Here is an 18,913-nt window from a genome sequence, read left to right as displayed (position 1 = left end):
GCAAGCTTCACTAATAATATGTCCAGTATCAGGATTGGCTGGAGTTTACCCTTAGGCTGGAACATTTCTTAAGACATAATTACCGCTAGCCCTCGTGCTGAACGTATGGGCGGCCAGCTGATGACAACATTTGGGAACAAAAAGCCTTGAGAATTCCGCCCCTGTTGCGTACATTTCAATCAATGTCTTTTGTTAACGCTTTCAAAAGCAGTCGGACTCTGTGTCTGCAAACTCTAAAGAGAAACGAAACAGTGGCGTGGACACCTATTTCTTCTTCTTCTCGCTGTTTTGCTACAAACGTGCCAACCTAGCGACTTCGTACGTCGACGGGGAGGTCAGTGCAACCGGTGTACCCTATCATTAACGGTGCTGCCTGTGTGTTTTTTTGACCTCATAAATTGCAGCCTCTTTAATTCTAGGGTAAGGGTCGGGGCACGCGGTAGTATTTTACGGACCACAAAGTACAAAGAGCAATGTATGAAATTTGCCGATATATACTCTCGTTCCGCCCCGTGCTTTGCAGCGCTGGATATTTCCACGCGAGTACGACGACATGCAACCGCGTTCCTCCAAGTTACAAGAGCCACTTTGAGGCCATTTCCACTCCTCTATATAGGCTTGAAAACCACGTGGGTACTTGTTGCATTCCTCCAATGGTGGGGCTTCCAAAAATTGCTGGCACGGATTTGGCCATGCAAGTGCTCGCTGCCGTAAATCAGAAGGCATCGAAACGACTTCCAGAGAGCAGAACTACAATTACTGCGTGCACGGCTGGTTGCTCCGAGTCTTGCTTTTATTATTGTTATCATCTCATTTTTACTGAATGACCGCGCAACTCGTTCGAGAATTTTATGTGCCTCACACCGGACACGGCCACATTGTATCGTTTACAGTGCACACACTCAAGGCTTTCTTTTCTTCTTTTTTTTCGTGTAATCACCGAGAACGAATAAGCGGGATTGCATGAAGCGAGAAGCAAAACGCGGGGCTACAAATTTATGGGAGTATCTTTTAAATGGAGGTCAATGGGTTGAGAGGACCGAAACAACCGCTGCTGTTTGTGTCGCCGTGTATATGGCGAGCCTCACCTAAACCCGTTTCTTTTTATTTCTTTCTTTTTCTTTTTTGCGAGCTTCTCTGTTTATTAGACAGGCGGCCCTACACTTCTTTTTGTTTTTACGTTTGTTTGGTTGTCGACAATGTCGCCGAGTAAGAGCTCGGTTCGCCGGTGTTGAGCCAAAGCTAGGACGCCACACCTTTTTTTTTTTTTTCAGAGGCCGTTGAACCACACCAATTGGCTTCCACTGGTGTGTATCTCTCTGTCTTGGCTTTTGTTTACTTTTAATTTCTCGCGGCCCATAAACAAGCTTATACGTGAAGGCGCTTATTCGGCCTTGTTTGCTTAGTGCTTTTTTTCTTTTTTGACGTCTGTTTACCGGTTTTCACGTGTGTAAACAGGTCAAGTGCAGGGACGATCGCCTCCGGCGGAAACACTCTCCTTGGGTGGTAGAAGCCGTTACAGCGGCGGTAATGGCCTCTCTCGCGTTGGAGCGAGCTGTGTTTTCGCTGTGCAGTCGGAAAACGAGTGCACGGTGGCGGGCCGCCACGAAAGTGTGCCGGTCAGCCACTGTTGATTTTTGCGCATGACGCGATACGTCTGACCTGCATCGAAGCAGATATCGGTCAGCGTACTTCATCACCGTGGTTTATTTTACACGTTACGAGGTGGGCCGGGCTGTAATTATTGAACTCCGCGTACGGGCTCGACGCTGGTGCGCGAACTCTTTTAAAGTCGGCCGAGGCACCGCGTGTTAGACAGCCACCGTGAACTGATAAGATAACGTGAAGCGTGGGTATAATCAAAACGAGATACATTTATGCCCTGTCTGGCAGCACCGCGCCTTCGGCGTGTCGCCGTGTTAATGCGCTTGTTGAGAGGCGATCTACAGGTTCTTCTTTTCTTTTTTGGCTGTGTGTGTGTTAAGCCTCAACGAATGTGGTTAAGGGATCACTCGCACTGGTTAAGCGAAAAGATGTGCTTGATGTGAAGCAGGCATCATTTTACTTAAAAAAGAGAAGTAATGACGTAAAATTTCTGCAGGGCTGTGGTGGGAGAACTAGAAAGAGGCGAGAACTCGTTGCGACCAACGGAAGGATGCAGAGCTGTATAGGAAGAGTAGTTCTTTTCCGAACGGTAGGATATGTTTTCGAAAACACTTGAATAGATTGTGCAGATCCAATGCTCATCTAGGAATCTATGTTAATCGATGCTATCGTGAAGCGGCTAATCAAATGCTATCAGACTCGCTCTTTCCATCCCTGCGCCTTTGGCGTAAATGAAACTGAGGCAGGTACACGCGCTGTCACCCACCCGCGCTACTCAGTGTGACACATGTGACGATGTGACGCACTCGGCCTAATGGCTCGAAAGTTGGGCGGTGATGCTAGGGGACCGAGGTTCTACCGCACCAGCGGACTCACATGCCGAAGATGACGAGGCCGCCTTTGACGAAGATAGGTCCTCCTATCGAAACGTTGGCCAGCCTTTCTGAGGCACCTTATTCCTGTTTATAACCTTTATACCACAGTGTGCTATTCCATCTGTCAGCCCCTTTCTTGATTTTGGATTACCAGTGGACTCGTAATTCATATATGATATTTTTTTTTCTTTAAGTTTGAGCTATTCATTGAGGCAGCAGCAGCATCCAGCGCCACGTAGCAGACAAGGTTAGCAAAAGTCCGGGAGGGTACCGCAAAGAAAGCTCCGTTTTTAAAAGTGAAAACATCCCATTGCCTGTTATACCTATGCAGTACTTTGATTCAACATTCACCCTTTCCGCTGTTGATCCGTAGGGCTCTTCAGTTTCATTCCTATCTAGAAGAATGCGTCGGAACGAAGCGTTCCCACATAATCATGTCCGGGTCATGCAAAGAGGAACGCTTTGCATCACCCAAGTGATCCAAGTGATGATTCTAAGTGATCACGCACTTATATTTGGAATTCTATTTATTTCCTGGTATGCAGAAAAAAAAAGAAATAATACGCGGGATACTCCAAGAAGCCCGTAACATACCGGGTGCCTATATTTCCCGACGACGTGCCCGCTTTTTCGCAGGCCTGAGCGGAAATCTTGGCGGCGTGCATGAGAGTTGCTCCTAATGAAGCCTTGTTCGGGGCATCGCGCATGCGAAATTGCACGGTGACCGCGAAAAAAAGAGAGAAAAAAATTAAATTATGGGGTTTTACGTGCCAAAACCACTTTCTGATTATGAGGCACGCCGTAGTGGAGGACTTCGGAAATTTCGACCACCTGGGGTTCTTTAACGTGCACCTAAATCTAAGTACACGGGTGTTTTCGCCCCTATCGAAATGCGGCCGCCGTGGCCGGCATTTGATCCCGCCACCTCCTGCTCAGCAGCCCAACACCATAGCCACTCAGCAACCACGGCGGGTAAAGAAAAGAAAAGAAAGACAGACGAAAGACTGGGAGCGCACTATCGAGCCGTGATCCTAAATTGAATACTTTGAGCCGAGCTAAGTTATACAACGCTACCACTTAAACATGGCCTCCACCCAGGTGCGTATACTATACCTTTCTGGGTCATACCAGCCGAGAGTGCCACGCTGCGCCCACACTCCCGCCCGCCAGCCGGACACGGGTTCTTTCCACTGCGCTTCCCGTCGTCTCTAATATATCGCCCGCGCGCGCAACCCTATCCTGTACTTAGAGGCCTCCCAAGATTCCCGCAACACTGTTCTCTGCAGTTCCGTTCTTCGCGCGGTGCTGCCATGACACGGCCGACCCAACCTCCGCGCTTTGCAAAACTGCATCTTCATTATGCGCTTCCTCTTCTTCTTCTGCATCCTTCTTTTCAAAAGGTGGCGCCGCGCAGCGGGCGAGCTTTGTAATTGCCCCGCGCGCATGCTTGCTGTAACGCCTCGCAATCAGAACCGCAGCGTTGCGGGTACGGAAGGGGTTGGCGGATGGCCCGGCACGGCGGCGCGCGCATGCATTAGTGATTCCAATCCTCCCGGCTGTTGCGCGACGTGTTCGTTTGCTTGTTTCACTTTTTTTTTCACCCCTGCCAAGTTCAATCTCCGCGGCCTTTCTTGGCGCTGGACTGCGTTGGTGCGCCCGAACACTGTAACCGTGCGGTCGGCCGGCGATTCCGCGAAGGTTGGCTTGGCTTGCATGGTCCACAGGCGCGCCGAATCTGAGCGGCGTGCGAAAACAGAAGAAGAAGAAGAGCTGTTGAGGCAATTACACTAAGCAACACGCTAGTCGAGACAGCCCGCCCTTAACAACTGCACGTCGCATCTATTTTGGCTACATGCGTGCACAGCGCCGCTTTCTCGCTCTTCCGGAGATGTAACGGTGCCGCGACGAGAGAAGAACGGCGTCGGGACGGAAGCCCATCGGCCGCGGGGGAAGAGCGGCCACGACTTGCGCGGCAAAAACCAAGCGCTCGGTCGCTCGGATGGCAAAACCTGCCGATATCACTGTAATCACGCTAGATTAGGCTCGCGCGCTTCGGTCGTTAGTACGACAGCCCGGCTATCTGGCTCGCCTTCAAATAGAAACAACGGCGATAAATTTATCGCCTCCGAAAGCTTTTCTCGGCGAGAGGCAAACGTCTCCCCTGTGCGGGGCTCTTATGGTTGATGGACAGTGAAAAGTGTGTGTGTGTGAGAGAGAGAGAAATAGAGAGAGAGAAAATAGAGTGGCTGCAGGTTTGTTGTTGTTGCTAAGCGTGCCCTTCTCCACAGCTTAAATTCTAGCGTCTGCACGGACACATGACAACTACATAGACACAGTACGTGTGTACTGCGTCTATGTGCGCACGGTATATTTTTTTATGCCTTTCGTCCAGGTTTCGATAACCTGCGGAAGCGACTCGTCGCAGTACGCGACAGAGTCGAGCGCTACGGGACTCTGGCAAGTGTAAATTTTAGCCCGCGTTCCGCTCCGCCAAATAAAGAAAGGAAAGTTATTACACTAATGCGGTTCGTAAGCGAATGTGCCATCCAATAAACGTGCCGCATATATTAGTGAAAGGAGCCTGCAAATGCCAAGAGAAAATGTCTTTCGGAAGCAGAGATTTGCGAATTGTAAGCCTTGAACTTTAAGGGTGATAACTATTATACAGATCACTCAAGAGCCCACAGGTTGCGGCGTTTGTCATCAGAAAGGACCCCACAGGGAAATGATGGCTGGCGAGTGGGTTTCAACCAATTGTCATTTGCGAGTCACGACGTCTAACCGTTCACGACATTTCCTTCTTCAATGTGGCGGAATGGACATACGAGCTGCGAGGCAATGAGGCGTACCACTTCGCGGGTTCTTCTCGGGAGACTGCAAGGGTGGAATTACAACCATTGGAATACTGCATACGCTGCAGTGAAAGTACAGATTCAATGAGACTCATAGCTTTGTGCATGCTTCGCGGAGGTGTTGGGGTTCGAAACACTCGCACGTTGAGCGAAAAAGTGAGAGAGCAGATTTCCTTGCGTGGGTAGCAAGATTCCCGGTGTGATGAACGATACTGGGGTTTGAAACCACAGCCGAACCCCAGAGCTAGGTTGTGCAGCCTCACAGTGACCTCACATCTGGTACCATTTTGACCAGTAGACCTAAGTAATAAATGCAATAATAAAAGTAAAAATGACATGTACCTTTAGATCAACCGGGAAGCCACCGCTTGCCGCTTTTTCCCACCATATCTTTATTGTATTTATCTTTCGTTACTCCTTCTCGTTATAACGAACTCAACGAGATTTTCAAGAGTGGCACGAGGACCTCTGTACCGCGAGTACAGCGGCTCCCCCCCAACTTGGACACCGCTCTGCCCGCAGCTCCATGCGGCGGCCCGTGGAATCTTTCCAGCAACTCAAGCGGTAAAGCCCGGCGGGAGCGCACGTGCGTTTGCCGTATCCGTGCGCAATCGTGGGAGCAGTCACGCAGTGCGGCAGCAGCAAACGAGCAGACAGTCCACAGACGAGGGGGGGGGGGGGGGCGCTCACTCCGGGCGGCCAGGGAAACCCTCTGGTCCGTTACGGAGCCGCGCGAGGGCCGTTTCCTGCATCCGACCACGGTTTCCCCATCATTTGCCTGCTGGGTCGTGACTGAGCCGCTGCGCGCGCGCTAAAGTGAACGCTGCCGGCCAGAGCGGCTCCGATAGCATTGCCGACTGCGTATAGCATTAGCGTGCGTAGGGCGCGTGCGTGTGTGCGTGCGTGCGTGTGTGTGTGCACCCGCCCCGGGCAAGTGGTTTCACGATTCGGTGAAACCACGTGCAACTGCTAAGAAAACCTTCAACTGCTAAGATAAAGAAAATGTATAGTGTGCGAAATCTTTTCTTTTTATATTCTCAATTTTTGTTCCCTTTTATAAAGGAAACGTGTGGAAGCTTCAAAATATTTAGAGGCGAAATGAGTAAAATACCTAACATCAGAAGTGAAGCTGCTTCAGAGCTTAATGAAGAGAAAATAGGAAACTTAACGTATTTTTGTGGTTGGTAAAATCGCAGGATGTACCGAATTGGAAGTTCGATGGAAGCGCTAAACCCTTACAAAGACAGGTACCGGGAAAAAAGATTTGCACATATATTTTGTTTAGTATTTTATTTCTACAATGATGATGATGATCATAGGTATGTGAAAGGTAACTACTAGGGGGCATTGGCTGTGCAGGCAAAATGCACTATTAGTTTCAAACTTCATTAACAGAAACTATAAATACGTCATTAAAATAGAAAAATGTGGTTGATCAATCAGGCGTCAGGTTCAGATGTTGCGATCTCCAATGAAAACAGAAGGCCAAGAATTTTAGTGCGCCAAAGTTATTCTGCGCCCTTGTAGGAAGTTCAAAGCTCTTTGATGTAATGCTGTGCCCAAATATATTTATTGTAGAGGCAGAGTGCGTAGCATTCAGGTATGCGCGATTCGTGGGCATATTTAGGGGTCTACATAGTCCACGAGGAACTGTTTATCCAGTTCTCTGATCGGACTGTCCACCTACCCTTGCCCGCCGACCCGACCTTATTATATCGGAAACTGTATTAACTCTCCACGCTGTCTAGTCCGCCATCTTGTCACTTCTCATTGGTTCAAATGGTGGCTGCTCCCTCTCTGATTGGCCCGAAACGCCGACATGGTGGAATGCGGCGCTGTTCAGAACAGCGACCCCGGAAAGGTGCCAAACTATTAGCGCTCCGGCTGCGCCTTTGCCTCCGGCTTAATTTGGCTCGAAAGCGTTGGCTCATTATCGGCTACGGTAGGCGGAGCGCCGGACTTCCCACAAATGTCAATGCGTGTGTACGATAAGCGCCGTTAAACAATGCCACCATTGTTGAGCCGTGACCGACGCTCTGGCCTATACTCTCAGGTTACATGCATGACGTGATGTCTGTCACGTGTAAGAATCTGACTTTGTTAGCAGGTTTCTTCTATCGACCATGATGACCGCCTACGGTGAAGCGGACGAGGTTAACACGCACTAACGCTTTCGGCGTACGGGGTACGAGAAGTTCGTTGCTTTCCCAATTGTGGTGGAATGGCGACGCATTCCCATACGTGCAGAAAAACCTAGGCGAGATAAATGTGTGTTAATTGGCTGTATTTTTCATGACAGTACTGTAAATAAACAAATACGGTTCGGGGGTGCTTAGATCCTTATTTAGTTAGGATATGTGTTCTCTTTGTTCTTGGACTTGTCGGTTGCGATCGTTTATTGGTTTGTTATATGATTAGAGCCCTTCGTTGTCGGGTAAAGCTCATATATTCCGGCTTTTAGACCCAAAACAAAATTTATAAAGATGTGGTGCGACCCCATTTCCCCCCGAATTTCGCCCTTTCCTAAAGAATAATGTAATAGGTGAAGGTGCTGCAAAACTAACGAACGCTGCCCACATTTTGCGAACAAGCGGTAATGAATATATATGGTACCTTTAATATCATTATTATATGCATGCGATATATAATATATGCGTTATTTTTACGTAACAAGCGAAGAGTTCCGTACATATATATATATATATATATATATATATATATATATATATATATATATATATATATATATATATATATATATATATATATATATATATATATATACATATATATATATATATATATATATATATATATATATATGCATATATATGAGTGAGTGTGTGTGTGTGTGTGTGTGTGTATGTGTGTAAGAGAGAGAGAGTGTGTTTAAGTGCCTGCCCGCCTGAAGTGAACAAAAGCTTGTCGCTTTATTAGTAGGCACGTTTACAAGAATAAAACAGTGACACGTGGCATGACATTTCGCGCCCGTTGTACACGCGCAAACGGCAGTAATGCTCCGAGAGGCGAATGAACCCAGCGCTGTCTTTGGCCTGCATCGGAAACGGTAGCTGTGACATCGAAATGATGTTTGCACAATTACGGAACGTTTGCAACGTGGCTTATTCGTGTAGTTGGCGCACTAATAATTTTGTTGCGGCAACGTTTGCTGGGAATCCGTAAAACAGGACAACAGACACAGGTGAAAGGCCCGGCTGGTCCCCCGTAAGATGGAGACAAAAAATACTTCCAAGGTAACTGATGACGTATGTCCACAATTATAAGGCCTCGTATTACAGTGATATGCACCACACCTCTTGCGAAGCATATCAGCACGCACTACTTTTCATACGTCTTCCCTTGTTAGAAAAATATTCTGAACCAAAGTAAAAAGATATTGCCAGATCCTCCCTATTTTTTTATGATTTGTTTTGTTATGCGGTGTTTTTGAAACCTGTTATTAATGCTTCATAACAAGAATTTGTGGAGATGAGTTCGGCACATAATTTCCGAGCACTGTTATTTGCAATCACATGTACCTGTGAGCAACTTCGCGAAAGAAATTGCGAACTTTAGACTGCAAAACAACAAAACCGCCGATTTCTCCGTGATTTTTCTGCTGAACAAAACGAAAAGTTACATTTCCCCCTGGTTTTACTCTTTAAATATACCGTGCGGTTTTTAGCCCCAAGAATTCCAGAAAATACCAAACCCGAAAGCAAGGGCCCTACATACAATCAGCTCCTGCAACTGTAAATGTTATAATAGTAAACAGACCGTATTAAACGTTTCTCTCTTGAGCAATTGTTTGACTTTGCCTTGTGCATGGGTCCAGACACTTGTTTATCTGCCAACACGTTTTCCCTCGTTTTGAAAGCGAGACCTGCTTTGGGGTGTTTTCCTCCTTCTGTCTTTGTTTAAGCACGTGCTTGTTCAACTTTACATGCATACATTCGATTGCACGGTCATCAGGGAAAGCGATTCACTTCAAATGCTTACGTTGCATGCGCAAAGCAGCATCGAAACAGCTATACCGGAAGGATTGAAGAATGAGATACTTTTCAAAGTTGTCTGCGACAATTTGAAGATGGGAGTCATGCCAGGAAGGCTGAGAATTATGAGACTGTGTTAGTACCAACGACTCCTAGTGAAACCGAATCGATGCCAAATTAGCAAGTTTAGCATTCAGATTACACAAACTGTCGCAGACATGAGGATGTTGACATGAATGCGCTGAGTTAGAAGGAAGTCATATATTGGAAAGGCTACATGGGCGAAATGGTCGAAGTTATCGGCGTTGCAGCCAATATTAAAGAATGAGAAAAGGATGCATGTAACAAAGAACGAAGTGCACGCGCGTAAAAAGTAAATGACGATTGATTCTGATGACGAGATGAAACGAGAAAAGAGTGAACCGAGATGGCAGGACAATATCGGGCGAATACCTCTACAAGATCAAGCCGAGAGAAAAGATGGTTACTGATTGTGAAACAGTGAAATAAACTGATAGAAAAGTACGATTGCAAAGGCAAACTAGACATACATAACAGAAGAAAATACCTTCGAACAGAGGCTTTCGTAAGCATGCGCGCATTTTTGTTCGGGAATATGACAAAAACTGCAACATCTACGACATTATGTTCGTCCTCTAGCATTTTCCTACTAAGGAAAACTTACCCTATTGAGTATTTCATACGATGACGCAGCTTGTGATGACTTTAGTAGATTAACATGAAATAATGCCCCAGGTAAGCGTTAGTTTTTTCCTACATGAGTATTTTCCTAAAGCATGCATTCGTACAAACGCATGCGAGTGCAATTTCACTATAAGGCAATGCTACCAAGAAGCGGAAAATTAAATGTGAAAAGATTACGGCTATTTCGTATCGTCACCAAATTAAGAAAACGCGGAGGTTACACTCATATAGAAGGTGTTTTCGGAAGCATGTAGTGACTAAGGGGTGTGTAAAAAAAAAAAAAGACAGCAGAGTAGTTGAAATACGCGTCAGCCCTTACTCAGGTCTCCCTCTATAGGTACAGACAGAAATTTGCTCAACTTGACCTACAGCCATGTAAGACTCCTCCGTGTCAAAAAGATTACAAATCACGAAAAGCGACAACGGGGAAGGCCACGAAAGAAGTTATTGGACGTGTGATATATAGGTGTGGTGAAAACTATATGGAGTTACTCGAGGCGCTGACAATTGGGGAAGGGAGATGAACGAAGTGAAAGGCGGGGAGGTTAATCAGTTGAGCCTACATAGTTTGCTATAACCTGCGCACGCTGAGGTGAAACAGAGTACAACACCGATACAGGGCACGCACAGCGCAGGTGCTAAAAAAAAAAAGTATGCCACTCAACTCCTCCATGGTGACGGCCAGGTTGATATGTGGTTGGAGAAATAGCCTTCTTCCGATGCACTTTCTTTCAATCTGGAACTCTGATTCTTTGCGTAGGATCAGTTTTTCACCAATCCTATGAAAGGAAGTTGATAGGAGGCAGCAAAAAATGCTTCCTAGCTGAAACATGCCTCGCAAAGCGATACGTAGTGGTCGAACACTTTAGGGCGTTAAACCCAATAAAGAATGCCCAAAAGAGAACTCCTTAGCCTCGATACGTTTGCTCTCAAACGTATTGAGGCTAACAGTGCTTAGTGAAAAAAGTAATGTGGCGAGACGCGCCCCATTTGGCTTTCGTGCGCTAATAGAAACGCAATATGTTTCTCACGTCTGTTTATGTTCATGAAGACATGTATCGCAACAGCAGATATCATACGGAGCATGCATAGTGGCCTCGAACTTGCTTATGACTTATCTGGAAACCGAGGCCACTACTTCACGTTGCAAGTTGTCGAAGACACACTTCGTTCCTGCTCTAACGAACAGAAGTTCACGTCAACCTACCACCCACAAACGAACGGACTCACTGAACGACTGGATAGCACTCTTGTATAGTTAGATGTTGCCTATCTACGTTTCCCCAGACCGTCGCGATTGGGACAGCAGTTTGCCCTACGTGACATTTGAGCACAATTCTTCCCGCCATGATACCACAGGTTTCTTGCGTTTCTTTGATCGCCATTACATTGTCTTTTGACACCCTAGTAACTTCGGTGTGGCGACAGACAACGGAACAACCCCATGACGCCATTGATCGGGTTCGTATGGCACGCCAGATTTCCTAATCGACTTAGAGCGTCTCCAACGTCACAAAATACTCGCTACGACAGTATAGGAAGTCTTCCCGGTTACGACGTTCCACTTCTCAAGACCAGCTAAAGCGTATCAGTGGGTTTATTGTAACTAGCCTGTTACACCTTAGTGCGAAACTAACGCCTCCTCCAGCTACTTGAAGTAATATACCACTGCACAATACATAGCAAACAGTCGTCACGTCCGCGCTATATGTAGGTGGCGTGCTTTTCGCTGTACGCCTACAGCAACGTTCAAAAAACTCGCCTTATAAGCTTTGCGCAGTCATAACGTTAAATTCCCGAGGTCACGTGTAAAGCGCATCAGAGTTGGACCTGCAGTGTACACACGCAGCCCGTCATTTGTTTGCGCCCTCCAAACCTAACTCCACCCCTTCGCTTCACCTATACAGTACGTGGCTGTCACACACTAACTGCGTGGTCCCTGGCCACAGAGACGCAGCTGCGTTGGGTAGCGCAGAACTTGTCATTAAGCCAAGAAAAGAGCTCGCTCATTGTCCTCCTTTGACGCCCTCCTTCTATAGGTGTCTCCCTTCAGCTTGCAGAGCTGAGTTTGGTTACACACTAACCGAAGCCCACGCGGGCACCGATCAACGCCAGGCGGGGACGGCCAAGCGGTGGCCGCACAGCGGGACCTGTCATTATGGAAGAGCCCGAGCGAGCGAGCGAGAGGACAGCCGTGGCCGACACGCCGTCTGCGACGAAGCGGGGGCCGCGGACGTGTCACCCGCAAGCGGCAGAAGCCCGCGGGCGGCGGCCAGGCTGCTCGCAGGAAGAAGCAGAAGAAGCCACCACCACGTCTCGGGGTGAAGCGCGCCCGAGCGCCGCCTCGGGGCGTTTCCGCAGGTCGTGTGCGTGCGACCCGACGCGGTGTCGCGTCACACACGCCTCGGGCGAGAAGGGCTTGCGGCCGAGAACGCAAATGAATCCGCCGTTCTTCCGGACCGACGGGGGAACCACTTCTCACGCGCGCTCGCCCCGCCGTTCTTCTTCTTCCCCGGTCGTCCTTCCTCCTCCGCGTTTCCACTCGGCCCGCGCGATGTGCGGACGGCGTCGTCGTTCGTGGAGTGCTTATTTGTTTTGCCGCGCTTCGTCGCCACTTGACAGCAAGGTGCAGGCGCACATCGTTGCTGTTTCTTTCTCTCTCTTTCTTCTTCATTTGCTTCATCGGCAGTGGCGATTCTCACGTGCCGTCACCGAGGTTCTGTTCACTGTCGGAAACGCGCTGTTCGGCCTTTCAAATACGCGTGCCGGAAGAAAAAGAAGAAAGTAGCATGCCGCGCACGCATTGCGTAGTGGAACGTTTCGGTACTTTCTAAACGAACTGAACTTGATTTTCCGGGGGCCGAACAGTATATACATTTCAGTCGGCAACGCGAGAGAACAAAAAAGAAAAATGGCGACGACATTCACGGGAAAGCACGCTTACAATCCTTCCCCATGCAATACGTATGTGTCGCTGGCACGAGGGACTAACTACGGCTACATCTACTACTACTATTACTACTACTACTACTACTACTACTACTACTACTACTACTACTACTACTACTACTGTTAGAAGATAACTTTGACAGGGTGAAGCATCATAATTGGCTGACGGTAGACAGCTGACGCACTCTAATCCAGCCATGTAAACAGGGTCAACACTACCTTTAAGTAACCGTTGGCAGCATAGCATTTGTATTTATGAGTGATGTCGTATCAGCTGTTGAGTCAGTTGGCGAAAGTGCCATGGAGCCTTCAGCATTGATCCTCGATGGTGGTAACTGAGGTGCTGATGATGGTGACACGTATTACTACAGGAAAGGAAGAGTGCTTTACATCTAAAAAGGTACCTACTCGTGTTGTGACGTTACAAAGCACCTTTATTTGCTAAACGTTTTATGTCTATTGCTTTCTAAAATGGAAAATACGTGGCGGTGGAGACGCAGTAGTGACCAAATGGTATAATGTTCCGAAGCCGTGCATTCTTTGCACCGCCCTATGCTCAGTATCGAGAGTTGCAAAAGCTTTATTAGCTTCTTCTAATTAAATCAGTCCTTACTTAACATTGGTTTAAATATCCGGAATGCAAACATGGTGTACGGATGACGACCTTTCATTGCATTAACTAACTAGCTGATTGCTACAGTTTGAGAAGTATCGGAATTATGTTTCCAAGGTCAGTACAACTGATTGTGGAACGCAGCGCCCAATAGGAATGCTAAGAACAGTACTCTGCCCACAAGTGAGAGATTTGGTCGTAATTGATGGCAGAGCCTACCTGATGTATTCGCTAACAAAACACAGAAAATCCCAAGAAAAGGGAATCCTGCCATGTACGCAAAAACGGCTTTCGTGCTAGCAAATATTTCGCTGCTTGACTTTTTTTTCTGTCGACAGCGAACTTCCGAAACCGACAGAACGACATCATCTTTCAATGGCGCGAACTGTTTCATACGAATTGCCTATTGTAACAAATTGACACTAATCGCTTCTGCTCTAAGTGAAGATAGGGTTGTCAAAAAAAGGCAGGCACAGTCTGCCTGCAGAAAAACAAAAATAGTTCACGCAATGTCGTGAAACATTTTGGCGCACTTTCTAAGCTCGTACCCACTGACTGTATTAACAGTGACGAACTGTTCCTAAAAAGAAAAGATAGTTATAATTCACCAGCAAACAAAAGTCTTTATAGAGTCGCGAACATTTCAGCGCCCTTTCCAAGTATATGCTTTGGCTGCGAACAAAAATCTACCGATCGTGATTCCGCAGTTGGCTGAGGCCTGCGCGGTGATGCCCACGTTCGTGGCTGCATCGCAACACTGCCTCACCTTGGGCTTCCTGGCCGTCGGTCGACGCGGGGGCTCGTATCCACTGTGCTCGGGGCCCGGGCTCGTCGCGTCACGGCAGCGCTGTCCTTCAGGCGTCATCTGACGATCGGCAACCGCGTCGTCGTCGTGACAATCCAAATAACCGGCCCGAGCGCGCACACACACGCCCGGTGAGCGAAAAAAATAAAATAAAAATAAACGAGGAAAACGAGGACCTCGACGAATTCAGACGACGGCGACAACCACGAACTGCGGTACTCCGTGTCTGCGGGTCAGGTCGCGTGATGCCGGCCGCAGGTGCATCGCAAGAGGCTTCTCGGGGAAGATCGGGAGCTCGGGATGCCGGACGGGATGGGAGGACCAGCGATGCTGAGGCTGTCTGCACTTGGTCGGTCTCTGCTGAGGGGACGGGGCGAAACCGAAAGTGAGTCTCCCCGTCAACGGGCCGACTCCCGCGTGTTACGACCGGTGGAGACACCGGCGGAGTGCGCGCGCAAACACACACAGACACTCGCGCTGGCCGCTAAGATCGTCTCAGTGCGTGCGCGGGTCCCGTTACGAGACTACTACGACCGCCGGCACGGCACGGCACAGCGCCAGAGGTGTGCGGCGAGCATTTTGACTCTGTCGAGATGCGGCCGGCTCGGTGAGTTCTCCGGGAGATCCTCTCTCCTCACCTGCCTCCTCTCTCCTCGCAGTCTCTCGCCCGTGGGTCTTTATTGTATATGTATTTCTCTCTCTTCTCTTTTTCTCTGCTTCGTTCGCCGTCGGCTCCGTGGTCCGTCACGCCTCTCTCGGCCTCTCCAGTCCCTCGCCCCCCTCTCCACATGTTGTGGACTGTTGCTTTGCTCGCATTGAAAAAAAGAACAACCGGCGCGCTCACGTGCGCGCGCGCTCATGGGCACTGCTGCTGCAGCGGCGAGGAGAAACAGAGCCAACAAGCTTGTGAACAACACAGTGAATACTATCATCCCCGAAAGCCGGGAGACCCGTTCTCTCTCTTTGAAGCAGCAACCGCCTCCCGCAATACTGCTTCACTGCCAAGTCGTCGCCGCTGTCTCTTCTTCGACACCGCGCCTGCAGCTTCTCGGCAGTGCGAGCCATTTCGTTCTTTCGTCTTCTTTCTTTCCGACGCTTTCCGTACGTTTTTTTCGTTTCTTTCTTTTCGATGCGAACTGGCACGCGTGTTCACCGCTCACCGTTGCTCTGTGTATATGTTGCCGTCCCCCCTGCTTCTCTCACCCCCCTCCCTCACCCCTCAACTCTGTCGGGCTTTCGTCGGATACGTGTGCATTCCTGCCCGGCTGTCAGCGGCAGCGCCACGGGGACTCACTCGCCGGCAAATTGCACGTGCTCTTCGCATGCGGATGCGAGGGGGCGTCCGGGAGTGTTTCGGTACGCCGTACTTGGCGCCTCGCGAATGACATTCTCCCCCCCTCCCTCCCCGCCTCCCCTTGGTGGACTCCCCTCTCCTCTTCTTCCTCCTGCTTCGCGTTAATGTTCTCTCCTTTTGTGTAGGCTGCTTGTGCAGTCATTTATTCGCTATTGAGTGTATTCGTTTCGTTTCTGTTCCCTTTCTTTTTGGAGTATCTGCAAAGAGCTTGGATGGTTTGACGGACCCTCGCGGCGGCAGAAAGGTGTCATTCCATCTCGTAGAATGCTTCGCAAGCTGCCTTGTTATTGCTCTTTCTTTTTCAATTTCTTTTGATGAAAACACGCTTGTGCGTGCACCTACTAGAACATTCGGTTGAGATTGAGTCCGTTTGAAGAATGTCACAGCGCGACTACGGCATGTGCTGATATACCATGAGCAATAGAAGCGTGAACGCCTTAGGGCGAACTACAGAACTCGTTCTATTGTGTCCGTTTTCACCAATACGGGTAGCGTGGCCGTGATTTCGGTTTGGGCTCCTAATTTTACTCCTATGCCATCTTTGTAAACGTAATATGTAGTGGTGCGAGATCGTGCTCTCGGGTTATTGCTTGCGAAATGTGTTCTACATTGTAATTTCCAGTTCGCCTTTCATTTGTCCTCTACAACCGCAGCTCTTGGTAATTGAATTCTTCGATAACGTACATCCTTTCGCGTTTCTTCTAACTTTGACATCGCAGTGTACATCGCGATTACTTAAGACGTTCCATTCGAAAGAAGCGCGAACTATAACGTATTCTGGGGATGTAAAAGATAACGAAGGCAGTTCAATACGGAGTCAACGCCAAGCAGTTATACAATGACCTGCTATTTCAGAAGCCTTCGGTGCCATTACTGATGCAACCATTCTTCCTTCCGACGCCTTCGTATCGGAAAGTCCGACAAAAGTTAACACCAATGAAATGAACACGCATTTCTATCAAGGTGACATGACATCACTCGGCGTAACCTCAAAGTGCCTGCATCACCCGTTCTGCAGGCGCGACGCGTGTGAGGTGTCCAATTGAATTCGGCACGTGACCCAACCATTTACTTGTACGCTCTGCGCAATAGGTGCAATTTTTTTCTTTCCCGTCCGCCGAGATTTGAAGGCTCAGGCCTCCGCGCTCCTGCAATAAGATTTTGACTGCGGCACTGACCTTCTGCCATCCGGCTTTGAGAAAACGACCGCCATTGGACTCGTCGCATAGCGCCGTCGTCCACGCCTACACCGTCACTCCGACGGAGGAAGCTGTTCCTGGCGTGAGGTCGCGTTCAAGTTATTCGTCGGCCTTGTTTCTTTCCTGCCCCGAGTAATGAAGACGAATCAGAGGGGATACAGCGAGAAATAAACGGCTGTTCGCGTGACATACTATGACGAATGCAATCCGGCCGGACCATCCGTCATCACGCCAAAGGCTTCTTCTTCTTCTTTTTCTCCCCCTCCTCCTTTGACAGCAATTTAGCCTACGGCCCGGAACGGCTGATCGGATGCGGCAGTGCCCCCTTCCCGTCCGACCATCATCATGTCGGGAAATCAAATGCGTCTCTCTGTCATTGTCTGGGGGCGTACTGCGCTGATTGACGACCTCGCCTCGCAGAGTAGCACGTGCCTCCTCGGCACGTGGTGAAAAGAACACCTCGACGCGCCTTTTGCGGGTCATAAAGGCAGAACTGGGTCAAAGTGTCTGTCGGCGGGGACGACGCGAAAAGAAGAAACCGGGCTCCCATCCCTTCTTTCTTCATTTCTTTTCCCTCATCTTCTTTTGCTTGTTTTTGTGTTTGCAGGAGGACAAGAAGCGCCTTGCAAAATGTATGTACCGGTCCCACCGTCCGAAGCACGCAGTCGGGGAAGCAAGAACATTTGAGGAGCGCAAACTAGTAGCGAGTCCCACATGGCGCATTGTGGCACGATACGTGTAGTATGTACTACACGAACGGGCCGGCTTTCTAACGGAGCTCACTTTTTTTACCCTTTTTTTTCCCGTCCAGCCTCCTCACTGACACAGAGAAGGAAACCGTTGACCCTGATTCCTGTTTTTTACGGGTGACTGCTTGGTCCAGTCGTTACACACACACACACACCGACACACACACACACACACACACACACACACACACACACACACACACACACACACACACACACACACACACACACACACACACACAAACACAAACACACACACACGCACGCACACACACACACACACACACACACATATATATATATATGTATGTATATATATATATATATATATATATATATATATATATATATATATATATATATATATATATATATATATATATATATATATATATATATATATATATATATATATATAATTCGCTCGGGAAGGATGGCAGAAAGCCTTTCATTTCTGGCCATTGCACCTTGTAAATGAAGCAAGCAGCGTTGTGAATTTATGCGAGGTAAAAAAAAGAAATCGATTTTTTTATTTTTGTCTTTCGGTATGCAGGCACACAGGCAACAAACGCCGACACCCTAGAGTATACCTCAAATGTATATATGTCCTTACATGAAAAACTTTCTTTCCTCTTATCTTTTCGCGCGTGTGTTTAACGCTGACACGAAAACGTGCTTTCTTTTTACTTTTTTTGCAGGTTCTGCAGAGTAAATTTTTTGGTAGATGCAATTTTTGTGTAGATTTCTTTTTATTAAACGTATCAAAGCTCTGTTGCCTTTGAAATCCACCTGGCTGGTTGCTGGCACGGAAAAAGAAAGTGACATGGCGTCCTCTTTAGCATCCTCAATACTTAAGCAGAGTGTTTGGGAATGAAATAATTTAGAGCTCCGGGGAAAAAAAGAAGGTAGTAGATGTAGTAAGCCTCTCAAAGCTTAGGTTTAAGTCCAAACCAAAAACCAATAGGTGGTCGAATGAAGTACACAGCGATCATAGGGTTAAACAATAATACGATAATGCCGGCTAACGACAATGTCCGCACATTGCAACGATGGTGAGCACCACGTGGCCCGTCGTCGACAAGGAGAGCGACGACGGCGCGATGGCCGAGTGTCGCTGACAATACAACCGTAAATTCGAGTAGCACATTTCCTGTTTTGCGATTGCAAATCATCGGACACGCTTAATGCTTAGCACGCGTAGGGAAGTGCAGAAAT

The 18,913-nt window shown here is 48.2% G+C and overlaps 1 protein-coding gene across 1 annotated transcript in view; it reads right to left on the bottom strand.

Moving 5' to 3' along the window:
* LOC135907145 (serine proteinase stubble-like) overlaps positions 1–14,971 on the bottom strand; it is a 140,671-nt gene extending 125,700 nt beyond the window's left edge. The window contains exon 1 of the mRNA XM_065438797.1: positions 14,358–14,971. Within this exon, the coding sequence (XP_065294869.1) occupies positions 14,358–14,456 (99 nt within the window). The 5' untranslated portion in view covers positions 14,457–14,971. The remainder of the gene's footprint in view (positions 1–14,357) is intronic.
* Positions 14,972–18,913: the final 3,942 nt, after the last annotated feature.

Source organism: Dermacentor albipictus, chromosome 4 (assembly GCF_038994185.2).
Source record: "Dermacentor albipictus isolate Rhodes 1998 colony chromosome 4, USDA_Dalb.pri_finalv2, whole genome shotgun sequence".
Lineage (NCBI taxonomy): Eukaryota > Metazoa > Arthropoda > Arachnida > Ixodida > Ixodidae > Dermacentor > Dermacentor albipictus.
Note: the sequence above shows the minus strand (reverse complement) of the source record. Positions and strands in the feature narration are given on the sequence as shown.